Source organism: Ochotona curzoniae, unplaced genomic scaffold (genome assembly GCF_017591425.1).
Source record: "Ochotona curzoniae isolate NIBS_2020 unplaced genomic scaffold, NIBS_Ocur_1.0 contig_43, whole genome shotgun sequence".
Taxonomy (NCBI): Eukaryota; Metazoa; Chordata; class Mammalia; order Lagomorpha; family Ochotonidae; genus Ochotona; species Ochotona curzoniae.
Genome location: NW_024466218.1, coordinates 3,157,097 through 3,172,137, shown reverse-complemented (window position 1 = coordinate 3,172,137; position 15,041 = coordinate 3,157,097). Strand labels below are relative to the sequence as shown.

The window sequence follows — 15,041 nt, the reverse complement described above, 5'->3', positions numbered from 1 at the left end:
ACTGCTAAAGCACCTAGAAAAAAAACTGAGGAAAAAATTGAATATTAAAATTAATGGGCTTTATGTTGCCTATGTTTTAAAATATCTTGACTCACTGGCATTAGGTAAAACAATCAAGCACTCAGGAAAAGAGACTATTAGATCAACAGATAATAGGATTGACATAAAAAAAAGGGAATTGAAAGTGATAACTGGAATCTGAAGCAGAGGTAGATTTCCCCAAGATAAGAAAAGACATAGGTTATATTTAATTAAAAGGAATCGAGTTTTATAAACATAGTAGTAGGTTAGGCTTGGAACAAGAATATAATAAAAGCAATTATTTTTAATTCCTCTGCACTGTCAATGTGTGTTAGTAAGTTTCAATTAACCTCAACCAAATAAAAGTAATTGGGGAGGGGATAAAGAACATTCCAGGGCCTGTGGAACTATATCATAAAATGATAATAATAAAAAAGTAAATTGTTTTTTAAAAAGTAAAAATTCTATTTTCAGTCATAATGAAAATGCTCAACACTCACACAGGTAAGCAGCCACCACACTGGACAGAAAGAAACAGAGAACAATGCCTGCATTGCAGAATCTCCATTAAGTGTCTTCCTTCCTTCCTTCCTTCCTTCCTTCCTTCCTTCCTTCCTTCCTTCCTTCCTTCCTTCTTCCTTCCTTCCTCCCTCCCTCCCTCCCTTCCTTCCTTCCTTCCTTCTTTCCTTCTTTCCTTCCTTCCTTCTTCCTTCCTTCCTTCTTCCTTCCTTTCTTCCTTCCTCCTTCCTTCCTTCCTTCCTCTTTCCTTCTTTTCTAGCTTCATTGACTGGAAAACCAGTTTTACCAGAAAAGAAGAAGAAACAGAAATGTTTCGCTCCCCTAATGAGTACAACAGCTGGAACTGGGCAGATCCAAGCCAGGAGCCAGAAGCTTGTTTCAGGTCTCACATGTGGGTGCAGGATCTCAGGCACTTGAGTTGTCTTGCTGCTGTCCCAGGCATGTTCATAAGGAGCTGGGTCAGAAGGAAGCAACCGGGCTTGAAACGCTGCCTGTGAGAGGTGCCAGCACTGCAAGTCTGGGGCTTGACCCAGCAGATAATAGTGCCAGCCACTGAACACCACTGCTCTAAGGGCATTAATATGAGTAAGAAAGAGAAAAATACAAAGAGAGAAGCAGAAGATGAGGGACAGGAATTTATGATCTTCCTATCCCATTATGCTTAAGGTCACCAGCCGCCAGGAGGGTCAGACAGCAGTGCTCTGCAACACTGGGGTTCAGTCACACCTCCCCTCCATAAAAGGCGCTATTTCATGGATCCTCTGATTTAGCTGAGATTGTTAGAACAGGGTATGAGTTAGGGTGGATCTAGGGTTGGGTTGAGGCACACCCAAGCATTGTGCCCAAAATTCAAGGTGGACAGTATGTTCACTTACTACCAGAATGCTTCATAAGTAGGCCTTCTCATCTTTGCTGCCCATTATGGTCATGCCATCCTCCTACCAACAGGTTTCTCAGACTAAGTCACAGGCCAGTAATCATTCTGCTTTACTTGACTAGTGAAAAATTTGGCCTGCCCATCTACTTTGCTCAAGTCTATTCTCCTCAGCCAATTCTTATCATGAGAATTCCTATTTAATGCAAGTTAGTGAAGTAGTTATCTTCTACCCTTTATGTTGCATGGTGAAAGGGATGAAATTAAATGCCATGGTCAAGTGAACTCTGCTACACAGATGTAGCAAATATTATGGCATTTTGCAGACTCTGACCCTCAGAGATATTCTTCCATTGGGGGATATTCTTAGCATCCTTTAGACCAATAGTGAACTCTTATCACTTAGGTCTCTTGCTCTAGACTGTCGTTTCAAATTCCGAAGGTATGCAACAGCCATAGGCTTCCTTCCACTCACAATGGACAAGTGAAGAGAACATGTTGAAACAGTTCCTTGTGAGGGTCACTGTTTGCACAAACCTCAAGACCGTGTTCATGTTCCCATTTGCATGTGTGGGCAGCCATTTCTTCAGCATCTTCCCATGTTCTAATTGGCTCACTCTACAAATTCGTGGCTCTTGTTTGGCAACCTTCATTGCCTTTTAACCCACCTCACCTGAAGAGCAGCTTTTCTGTGGCTACATGAGTATTTCAGGCACGGAACCTTATTTTTTTAAATTATCAACAGGATTTTAATTGGGAGTTTTCATTGTTTACTTTTAATCTAGCTTGGAGATATTTTCAATTTTGTTTTACTGCATTTGAAATCTTAACAAGAGAAAGATAATAGAAGAGAAAAATATTCATTTAGAAAGAAAATGAAGGCTCCCTGGATTAGGCAGCTCACCCAAAGATAAGTGATTTAGGCAGAAGACCTAATAATTGTAAGTATCCCAGTTTCACCTTCTTTGAATTAATGTTGTCAAAATGCAGCTTTGTACTCTCCACATTAGCAAACGTTTAGTCTCTTAACAGCTTAAAAAATAGCCAAATTCCCAATATCTACTGAAAACAAATTTATAATTTTCTCTTGTGACCTGAGGGTTTAGTTATGAACATTTCTGTAATATTTGCAACCTGTGTGTCCCTGCGCTTTTAACATGAGGGAAAGCCACAGAATCTAGAAATAACAGAAGCTTTCACCCCTTTGTTAACCCTCCCAAATTGTGTTCCTTTTAAGTGCCTGCCACTGAATCCCTCCCTGCCACATGCAGTGCTGCCTTTCAGCTGGAAGAAGGGTGTGTCCCTGCGCTTTTACCTGGGAGCAATGATGATCTTGTCAAGCCTTTCAGTGAGACCAGCCCAAGTTTTTAGGGTGGGGATCGCAACTGGTTATACGTACCTTCACTCCTTCTCCCAGAGGAAGGCAGAAACACCTCAAAGCCTGCATGTAAGAACATCTACTGAGAAATTATTTTAATCAGACGCTGAGCAGGGAAAAGAAAAGGAACAGAGAAGAACAAACAACACTCCCTTGGTCTTGGATGTAAGAGAACCCGGCAGCAATGAACTGGCGCTCCCTCCTAACAGCGGCAGTGCTGTTTATCTTTCTGGTGAGTGGATTCCCCTAAAAATCCTTCACAATCATTCTCAGTGTAAACAAGGCAGTGCTTTTTAGAGTGTTGTTTAGTAATATTTCCGATCAAAACCTATTAAAAGTTTGTTAACGACAAGATGATCTATGAGCTAGATCTTTTAAAGCGGTTCTTTCTTTAATTCAATACTCTAAGTCATATAGTGTATTGGTGTCAACTCATCATCTCACATCTGTGACACTGAAGTCATTGCTAAGTCATTCTGGGGAAACCCTGGATTCAGGAAATCCATATCACTGCTCAGTAATATCTTGTTGTTCAAATTCGCTTTCAAAAGGAAATATTACAGATAATGTCCTGATTTTTAGCCTAAACGTTTTCCCAGTTATTTTGGTGTCATTGTTGGTAGACTCATCATAGTTTTGAAATATAACATCAGGATCCATATAAGTAAAAATATTAGTAGTTTGTGATTGGACTCCTGAGTCAATGAATGTCATGGGTTCCGTATGTGGCTAGGATCCATCGTCTGATCAGAAGCCCATACTGCAAAACAACGATTTCTGCCTAAAATTATATTTTTAATTTCAAAGAAAAAAAAGGAAATGGAGGTATAGAAGATTTTTAAATGACACAGTAAGTGAAAGAATGACTATAATTAATGAGTACGTATAATTATCACTATACTTGTCCTTACTACGGGAAAGTCAGTAATAATGGTGACATAAAAGTTGATTATTTGATGGCCAGAAGAATGTAATAAAATACTTTCTCATTCTCTTTCCTCTATATGGCATTAGTTTTCTCTTTTAAAGAATGCAGCATCAAGATCTGTCCATTTCTGTCAACTTCACTTTTGGCAAATATTTTAAAATCAAAGTCTCTCTCACAGGTTAATGCAGTTCAGACAAGCAGGTAGCAGGTAAATCACCCTCCACCTTGGCAGAATGTAGTGTTATGACTTGTATTTGTTTCTACATGCTTAATTTTTGAACTGGAATGTTGGGCTTGTGTAATAACAAGTCAGATCTTAATTTGAGGTATGCTGGTTAGTTTGAATTCAACAAAGAGAGGCCATAACCAATGAATTTTGTCACTGGTGAACATTCATAAGTTGTTACATTTAGTTCCAAGTATGCTTCAAACATCAGTGCTTTTTCATGTACTTTTTACGGAATTTGTGTAGTCAGTTGAGATCTTGATTTCCGATAAAGCAAGGATCAATGACCTGGTGTATTATTTGAATGTGAGATAGTTTGAATATAATCAAAAAATCACTTTTATTTGCATTTTGACACATTTAATCCATTAGGGCATCTTATAGGCCCAGTTGATTAAAATTGTGTCAGATGTCTGTGCACTGTCATTGAGTCTCTGAAACATGCTTTCCTTCTTGATTTATGTGATTACTTCTAATTAACTATACCCTATAAAGTTCTATGAAACAGTAACTTAATTAGTCATCCTTCCATAAAATGTATCATTTTATCAAAATCATATTACTTCATTGAACTTTCTCTTTTTAAAAAGAAATTCCTGGATATTTTTTACTTTATTTTTTGAAACAGATTTTTGTTTGCCAGGAGGTTTTGGGGGAAGGATTAGTTAGTCATATTTTACTTTAGGATCACTAACAGGTTTCTCATGCATTATAAAAATTATTTCCTCAAAGGACTTATATGATCATAAATTTAACTGTTTCATCTTCACATTGACAAACTCTTTCTAAAATGTACTTTGTATGGTTTGAGAAGATTGTAACTTGTTTTTACTACCAATTTTACCAGATAATTGCGGTAATTGTGCATTGGAGTTATCTAATCTAGCTTTGACCTTAAATTTTTATTTCCTAAACACAGCAAATACTATATACAACTGTTCTAATTTCCCTTCTCTTAGTCCACTGTGAATGTTTACCATTATCAAAAATTATATAAAACATTATATTCTCTGCTTTAAATTGATCAGTAAAAGCCCAGGAAGTATATTTGGGCAAATATGAAGACACCTACGATATTTAAACCAGCAGTGCTTTTAATAAGAATCAATTTGAAAGTCAGCAGTTGTGTATAATCATATTGTGATCTGTTCCAGATACGTAGAAATTTTACACCTTACTCAAATAAGTTAGCTAGATTAGGGAGAAGTAAGTGGAGATATAGTTCTTTAAAGTGATCAATAGTCAATAAAGTTTAGACAATAGTTTATACCAGCTATGTATCTGCAAGCCAAATACACTTTAGTGACTCTGAGCTTTTCTTTTGTTTTTTGCTCCCATGAAACCGGTGTATGAAATGGACTTAGAATGTATTTTCTATAGGACAGAGAAACTATATTATCTCTGTAACAAACATTAGAAATTCGTGTGGATGAGGTTAAAATGGTGAGCAGTGCAGCGTGGATAATGCGGGGACAGGGAGTGGGGGATGGGAAACACAATTTCTATAGTTCCAATGACTTATACAAATTACTAGCAACTTTTCCAAATCCAATTAGTGCATTAATCAATTCCAATATGGAGATGTCTTTTTTAGTAAAGGCATCTTTTACTGCAGCTCAAGCTCATAGAACAGAGAAAACACTGCTTATGTTACTACAGATGATGGTTTCTTCAATTCATCAAATTAACGTCTCCTCTTTCTATAGTTTAGTATTTCATTAAAAGAAAAAATAAACTATCTAATAATCTACCTCCTTAGAACACTAGGTAAAAGTTTTCAGAGTACTTCTCAGAAGCAGATTAAAATGCACAGAAACCAAAATACCTCTCATTGCCTATTTCATAAACTTACTTGAACCAGGCATCTTAGGTTCCCATGACTATTTTCACTGTGACCTAAAACAAGAAAAAGACTAACAATCTAGTATAGATTTAGATAAGATAAGCCAATGAGAAGGATTTTTTTTGTTTCCTTGTGCATATATTACAATGATATGGATTACAGATTTTTAGTATTTCAGTAAAATATTTTTTAAAAATAAATGGAGGCAGTATTCCGGTTCACCTATTCAGGGTAAGTATAATAGTTTTCACTAATACGGTGCTTATAAAAGCTTTGTTGGCTCATTGCAGATTCAGAGTCAAATCTTCTTTCACCTTTTAGAAACAGAGAGCACAATTTATTATCACTCTGTGGCTTGAGTTGACACAAAATGCAAACATTTTGCCCACCCTATTGCGTGTAACAAGAAAAACTACAATATTGGTAAATGCGGTCTTGATGAATCTGAGGGCTTAGCACTATGGCGTAATATTTGCCTGATTAATAAGTCTTAGAAATTTAGAAAAATGACATTCTTGTCTATACCCAGAGCTGTTCATTTCTGATCACTCTTTCCATTCAACGTTTGTGGCAGACACTGTTGCTAAGGACCCCTGTGTCCTCACAGGCATTTCTTAAGGTGTGATCAGGAAGCCTGTTCTGCTTGACAATGCAGCTCCATTATTGCACTCCCTCAACTGAGGAAACACCCTGGCAGAGCGCTGGGTCATGCCACCCTCACTGGTTATGCTTGGCATGTGGTTTTGTTTAGTGGATTTAGGCAGGTCAAATTGTTTTAAAGTCATTGGCTGCTGATCCAGGCTCTTAATTGGCTCAGTAGAGTCAAGTCCAGTTGCCCATTGAGAAATTATATTTCCAGAAATTAATGACTGCCCATTGCTAATGAAACTCCTTGATTGTAAGTTATCTGAAGGCAAGTTCTATGTCTGACTCACTTCAGTATTCCTCATAGCTCTCTGTACCAATGCAAGGTTACTCAATAGGTTAATCATGCAAAACAGAAAAGCCAGAAGAGATATTCAAGAAAATTTGCATTTCTTTTCTCCTATACACTCCAAATTATCATCAAAATATTAAATATGCAAGTAGTCATATTGAGTCTATTTCACATTTTAGCTAACTTTCATATTACTTTTAGAGTTTTGGCCTGTTAAATTCTTAATTCAGCTTGGATCCACATAATACACATTCAATATATACCAAGGGAAACAACCCCCAAACTGACACCCTTTGTTAGAGCAGAACAGAAAAGAAATGATTTTTCAGAGAAGCAATTTACTATAACTTAGCTGGAGTCCAGAGCATTCTATAATATGCATAGCAATTAATATATTAGAACTTAATACCCAAGAAAACTTTCAAACAACTGTGGAAGTCACATCATGCTTGTTAAATGAATGAGGTTTTCCTTATTAAAATTATTTGCTACCTTCAAATTGTTATATGTTAACAAGTGTAAGCATGACTTTCATCTTTAAAAAAGGCGCTAAAAGTAGATGTAGTTAGCAAATTATTAAAATCGTCATGTAAGTTCATATCCTGATGTCTTAATGAAAATGATATATGGGGTTCTAAAACAAAGACAAAAGGAAGACTTACTGAGGATGCACTGTAGGTGAGTTATCCACTGCTTTGGAGTTGGAAAAGGCTTTAGTCTCACACACAGAGGAACAAACTCAAGCACAGACTGGCTGAGTAACTTGCTCAGATGCCCATGGCCATTGAACTAGGAGCTCAGACATACCAGACGTACTCACCTTGATAACCTATGTTCACCTCTGTGAATCTCACTCACAGCTCCCATACCATGGACTCCATTCATTGCTATACTCAAAGTATTCCTCTAATAGTTGGAAAACAACCTCACTGTTTTCTAGGGACAAGCTCTTGGTCATTCAGGATAAGTGCTTCAACTTCCTTTTCCTAATTGGTTGATTTTTATCTCTAACTTTCTCTTGTCTTTTATCTTCTGTCTTCTAAATCCTTTTGGTTTTCTGTCAAGCCCTTCTGTTCTCTCCATTACAACATCCCTCTTAAGCATCTGGTTTCTTTTTTTCTAAAAGATTTATTTATTCATTTGAAGGTCAGAGTTGGAGAGATAAAGAGATATTCTATTCAGAGGTTCATGCGCAGAAGGCCCCAGTGGCTAAGGCCATTCCAGGCCAAAGCCAGGAAACAGGAGTTTCACCCAGGTCTACCATGCAGTTGGTAGAGGCCAAACACTTGACACATTAGCATGGATCTGGGTTGGAAGTGGAGCAGCCAGGACATCAAACAGAGCCTGACAGGATGGTGTTTTCACAGGAGGTAGCTCTTACCATCACACCACAACCCCAACCCCAGCATCTGATTTATGAACCTGTTTTAGATAAAAATCTCTGTCTCTGTTCTTTCTCACATATCAAGAATCTTCCCTCCCCAGAAGATGTCCCTGAGTAGTACAGCTGGTTCTATCCCATCTTTTTTGATGTGGCCAACTTATGTCCTACCTCCCTCCATCGTAATTGCTAATAGCATTCTGTCATACAAGCACTTGTTTCATTTACTTAAAACAGTTCTATTACAAGTGACTGAAAATCCAGGGCTCTTCATGGTTTACTGTGCTCAAATTTCTTAGTACCTTCTGACGCTCTTGTATTTCCATCCAACTCAATCTCTCCTTTCTTTTGACATCCATTAAAATGAGTTATATTTTCTTTTCGTTTTTTTCTTTTCTTTTCTTTTTTTTTTTTTGGCTAGTTGTCTGCTGCTTTCTTGATTTCTTATCCCCATTGTCCTTGTTCCCAGTTATATAAACACATGAATTCCCCTGGTTTCATCCTTAGCCACTGGCTATACCCTCTACTTTAGCAACCTCAGCTTCTCCCATGATTTGGACTAATCTGTCTGAACAAATCTCACATCTCAAATCTATGCATCCAGGCTGTTCAGAATGCCTGTTGCATATTTCAAATTGCTAAGCATTTTTACCAGGGCATTTTTTTTCTGGCATCTGAAGCAATGTGTTCTAACATGCTAAAATCTACTTCTGCCGTACTGCTAATCCCACATTTTAAGCTGCTCTTGCCGGAGATTTCTTCCTCTCTTGACTCTCTCATCCTGCCTGTTCCAATTCCCTGCACTGTCTATCTCTCAATCTTTCCCACTGTCTCTTCTCTAGCTCCTCCGATTAGCACCTCCTTCCTGTAACCTTATTTAGCCCAGAAGATTCTCAGGTGTTCATGGTCTGTGATTGCTGTGTCTTCTCACTACTTCTTCCAAAGATTGTCAGAGAGATCCTCTAAACCCACAATTTTATATTTCTCATTCTCAAAATGCCTCAATATTTTCCTAGTGCATATAGGAATTTGATTTGAGAACTAGAAAAGTGTCTGCCAATCATTTAATCGACTCCTGTTCTCCAGGAGATTTAGAGAACACATTCAAAATTTTCTCATTTACCCAAACCCTTTACTGGTCCATTAGTTTGCCTTTGACAGTCTAAGAGCAACTTTGTTTCAGGGCTTACTCTAGGCTCCTGACAAAAGAAAATAAGCTTAGATCAACCCACCACATGTTTAAGCAGACTTGGCAGTTTTGTAATTACTCATCCAAATTGAGAGTCTGACACTATGCTGAAACCTACCTGGGCTCCTGCCTAAGTTGCCTCTCATGGGAAAAAGAATGACCCAGCTTCATAAAGCTGGAGTGTCTTCTTAGTCATCAGCATCATTATCCAAAACAAACAGCAGGCACTGGCAGTCCACGGGGCTAAGGGAAGTGCAGCAGGAGATAATAGATGCATACACGAGGAATAACTTCCAAGCAGACAAATAAGGTTTCCCCACATTCCCCAGCCCAACGCCACAAGTAAAAGGGAAAAGTACTCATATTTCCACAGGAGGCAAGTGTGCCTTCACATGCAGACCATGTCAGTGTTGCATCGGAGACGGATTCCCTAAGTAACAATTCACTTCTATTTCCTAAACATTTGAACCATTTTAATTATTTTTTTCTTGCTTTACTGTTGTTTTTAATATAACATTATTAACCTCAAGGATAATATGAGCTTAGATTAAAACCAGAGAAAATACCAAGGTTCAATACCCTGCAGCACATTTTAATTATTGATTTTTTTCAGCAGACTCTCCTATACTTTCTCATAGAACTCACAGCGCAAGCACAAATTTAGGCTTTATAATTGCATTAGATTGAACTTAATCATATATTAATAGCCAAGCTTCAATTTCCTCCCTCTACTCTCGTGAGATGGAGTTAATAATATTAGTGGTCAGATGTATCTATTGTGATGAAAAAATGTATAGAGTTTTCTCAACATATTGCGTGGTGTCATTTAGTGAATTTTCACAGCAATAATCATGATTAATTTTATATCCTGAATAAATGATTTTAATACATTCCGTTTTCATGCATTAACCATAAATATGTTTCTTTGGATGACCAAGAATGACCATTTTTTAAAACATGTATCAATTGAAATTTTGTTTTCTTTAAGGGTGAAATATATAAACTTTATTTTTTATATTACTATAATGAGAATCTTCAAATTGCCATTTAATCTTTCATTATATATGTGATGCAAGTGAAGTTAACTTGGGGAAGTAGTTTCCATGTATTGCATTTCTGAAAAACAATCAATTAGAAACTGAACAGCTCTATTTAGAGTGGAAGAAAACCAAGGATGTACATCCTCTCCAACGTATTCTATGTGCCATTTAAAACTTTATACATGCAAATTAAGCTTCAAATCCACACTTTGTTTCTTAACATAAACATTTTATAATACCTTGAACAAATGAATGCGGATATGTAATTCAATCTATAAGTGTGTTTTCAGAAATTCCCGTGTTTTTAAAAAAAAATTCTAAATATCTGTTTCATTTTTTAGTTTTTTTCCACTACACATCACTGGTGACGGCCAAGGTCAGGGCTGAAACAAACTAGATTCTGCTTGACTGGCCCGAGAGACTAATAGAGTATTGCAGCCAACCATTTGTCCCTCCATCATTTTTTTGTTGTTGCTTCTAAATCAGGATGGATTTATATAATTTTTTATTTTATGTTAACAATAACACATCTAATATGAACTCAAGTTTTATATAAAGGAAATCATTTTAATTAGAATTTTATACTCCTTTTCAAAGGAGGTAAAGAATATCATCCTAACAATTTCAAGACTACTGAAAAACTTTCCATCTCGTGTTGAAACATGAAGTGCTACATAATCTGAAGCTCTCTGCATGTTTTTGTGCTTCGTCTCCTTTCCTCACTTGGTTCTGTTTCCATCTGTAGTTAGTCAGATCCTGGCACATTTAGTCAATTGCATTTCAATTTGTAGTTGAAAACCACGTAATCGCATCATAGAATCTGCAATTTTTCAGACATAAGTTTTACAACTACCTTCAGTTTCCAATATTCACCCCATTTGGTTCTGATTCACAATATCTGATTAAACCAAGAATGAAAAAAAGATTAAAAATTAAAAGAAATAAAGCTGATGCCATGGCTTACGAAGTTAATCCCCTCCCTACAAGCACCAATATACCACATGGGCACAAGTTTGTGTCCCGATTGCTCCATGTCCATTCCAGCTCCCTGCCTGTGGCATGGTGCTTGTGTAAGAGACCCAGAAGAAGCTCCTGACTCCTAGTTCCTGGCTTCAGATCTGCTCAGCTCTGGTCATTTTGACCATTATGGGAATGAACCAGTGGATGGAAGATCTTTCTCTCTCTTTCTTTTTCTCTGTAAATCTGCCTTTCAAATAAAATAAATAAATAAATAAATGTTTAAAAAGAAACATACAGAAGATGAGTAAAATGAAATAGGAAAAATCATCATATCTCAGAAGCAATTCAGATCTACTTGATCTCTTCAGAAAATAGCAATTCACATGATTGATTTTTTTATTGAAAAATACGAATTTTCAATAATTCTATTTAAAATTAACTTGTGCCATTTTATTTTTACAGGTGATAGTGGAAGTTAATTGTGAATTTCGAATACAGGTAATGCATAACAAATCCATTTTTTCCTGATCTAAAAATAAACAAAATAATTTGGGGGGAATCACATATTTATGTAAAGTTAGCATAATGTTAAAATTAATAGGTGAATAAAATGTCAGCTTTCCTGATAAAGCATCATTTCTTTCTGACATTATAATTACCCCACCTCGGCCGCTGTTGTCACCTGGGGACTAGTAAATGAGTGGTTAGAGGGCCTCTGTGTCTCTTCCTCTCTTTCACTCTCTCTCTCTGTTTTAAATATATAAATTTTAAAAGATATAAAATCCTCAAGAAAAAGTGAATAGACACTTTGTCCTTCCTACTCAAGGTGAGAGATTACAACACTCAAAATGGCACTGTCAAGTGGCATTCAATCAGAAGGCAGAAGCGAGAGTGGATCAAGTTCGCAGCAGCCTGTCGAGAAGGCGAGGACAACTCAAAGAGAAACCCAATTGCCAAAGTGAGTATGCCAACGCAGAACATAAAGTAAGAACTACACTTCCTGAACTGTGTTAACCAAAATACAGAGTACAAAAAGAAAATGCTGGATATGAGCAAACTGACACATCAAGATTTGATTAATTTTTATATATAAATCTAATCTATACTTTTGACAAACAGGGGTTTTTGCACTTATTACTATTGGGTGGAGGGTTAAGCTTGTGATTCCAAAGTAAATTAAAAGTATGTCATTGTAAAAATGTAAAAGAAGGAAGAGGGAGAAGGAAGAAGGTATGCTGGGATGGGAACCATCATTATGCTCTGAAAACTGTATTTGGACGTTGTTGTGGTTTAGACAGTTAAGCTGCTGCCTGAGACATCAGCAACCATTATGAGCATCATTTTGTGTCTTGGCTACTCCACTTTTGATCCAGATCCCTGCTAATGGCCAGGGAAAACAAGCAGAGGATGGCCCACGTGTCTGGGCCCCTGCATCTATGTGGGGATCCAGAAGAAGTCAGAAGTTTCAGACTGGCTCAGTACTGGCCGCTGCTAGGGAATGAACCAGCAGAAAGATCTCTCTCACTCTCTGTCTCTCTTTTTCTCTTTGTTATGCTGACTTTGAAATAAATAAACATGAATCTTTTTAAAACATACTGTATATCAGAAATCCATGATTTTTTTTTAACTTTTGTATGAGAAGAAAAGAGAAATGCTGCAATTAATGTTTCAAAAGAAACTCTCTTAAGTAGATCTGACCATATATCACCAGGATTTATGATATCAAATAGGACATGATGCTTATACAGTAACCTAGACTATGAAAACTGGAGCTCCTAAAAAGTTAAACTGAGACATTTAAAGCCAATGTTTCATGCACTGGTTAAAATGCTACTTGGAGCATCCACCCCTTTTTTTGAAGCACCTGGATTCAAATCCCAGTTTCAATTGCAATTGCAGGTTCTCGTTTATGCACATCCTAGGAGTTAGCAATGGTTAGCTGAAGTACTTAAGTTGGTGCCCAAGCACTTGGGTACCTGCCACCTACATGGGAGAACCAAATCGAGTTTTAGGTTTCTATCTTCAATGTGGCCATGTCCTAGTTGTTGCAGGAATTTATGGAGTGAACCAGTACACTAGAGGTCACTCAGCATCTTTTTTGCCTTTCAAATACAAATAAATTAATAAATGCAATTTTTTCAAAGTAGCAGGAACTGAACCCTTTGGCATTCATTCATCTCCTTGGTGGGATCAATGCATGCCATCATGTGGTTCTTAGAACTCTGCCTTAAACAAAGAGTCCAGTGATTTAAATAATGACCTTGACATTCAGAAGATTCAGAGGATCTCCTTAACCCACTGCTCCTTCTGCCTGAAAGCTGTTAAAATAGAATCCTTGCTTTGTACTTGGTCATGAAGCTCACACTGTATCTCTTTTGTGTTCCTTTTCCATTATCATTCTTTTTGCAGAAACGTACACTCAGCAACATACCTCCACACAGAGATTTATTTACACAAGTACACACAGAGACAACCACAAATCCACATAGACACACATGGATTTGCTTGCAGTGAGCAGTATGTTACTTCAAAGAGATGGCTGTGGTTGCTATAAGCCATTTATTTGCATGGTCTCCTTCCATTTTCTGCTAATGCATCTCCCTGTTTTTAATTAATAGTTTCTACACTGAGAGCACTCTTGTTATCTGTACAATTTCATGCACACTTTCTGATAAAAATATCTTTGGAAATTCTTGAATCTAAATATCAAAGTTGTAGTTTATCAACATTAGTAAATTCCACATGAAGACAAGGTACTTTTTACTCTGGACCCAATGTTAGCACAGAATTTGCAAATCATAAAAAATGAAATTATAAATGGTGAATGAAGGGATGATGACTACACAGACTTAGATTTCTGAGGGTGATATTTTTCCTTTGGTAGAAACAGAAATATATGCTTGATACATCATTTATTACCATTGAAAACACTACAGTGTCATACAATTACATTTGAAATACTATAATTGGGCCCAGAACGGTAGCCTAGGGGTTATAGTCCTCACTTTGCAAGCGTCTAGAACCCATTTGGGCACTGGCTCTAATCCCAGCAGCCCTGCTTCCCATCCAGCTCCCTGCTTATGGCCTGGGAAAGCAGTCAAGGACTCTGCACCTGCATGGCAGATCCAGAAGGGTTCCAGGCTCCTGGCTTTGGATAGGCACAGCTCTGGCTGTTGCAGTCACTTGGGGAGTAAATCAACAGATGGAAGATCTTCCTATCTGTCTCTTCCTCTCTGTATATCTAACTTTCCAATAAAAATAATTCTTTATTAAAAAGAAATACTATAATTATTATTCTTATCTAGGTAAATAATTTTCCATTTTAACACATGACAAGTTGCAATAGCTACAGCACATTTAACAGTTCTCAAGAAAGACAGCCATCATGCATCAACCACAGGACACTGTATCTTCTCCCTGTGACATCTGCAATTATGTTTTTCCTACAGATTCACTCGGACTGTGCTGCAAACCAGCAAGTAACATACCGCATCTCTGGAGTAGGAATTGATCAGCCACCTTACGGAATCTTCATTATTAATCAAAAAACCGGTGAAATTAACATAACATCCATAGTTGATCGAGAAGTCACTCCTTTCTTCATTGTAAGTAAGCTTAATGTCTGTTTATTTCCAGGTCTAAACTATTCTTGAAGGTCTGAAACTTGGAAAAGCTTTGGTTTGACTTCACAGGTCTCAATACTAGGCATTTTTAATGTCTCTTAATATACAAACAGCCATAACTG

The 15,041-nt window shown here is 37.1% G+C and overlaps 1 protein-coding gene across 2 annotated transcripts in view; it reads left to right on the top strand.

The window, feature by feature from the left end:
- Nucleotides 1-2,976: 2,976 nt before the first annotated feature.
- The window catches only part of DSG1 (desmoglein 1), a 30,121-nt gene continuing 18,056 nt past the window's right edge, over nt 2,977-15,041 (top strand). For both annotated transcript variants that reach the window (XM_040984686.1, XM_040984685.1), the window contains exons 1-4: nt 2,977-3,024; nt 11,759-11,794; nt 12,123-12,254; nt 14,746-14,901. In XM_040984686.1, the coding sequence (XP_040840620.1) occupies nt 2,977-3,024; nt 11,759-11,794; nt 12,123-12,254; nt 14,746-14,901 (372 nt within the window). The remainder of the gene's footprint in view (nt 3,025-11,758; nt 11,795-12,122; nt 12,255-14,745; nt 14,902-15,041) is intronic.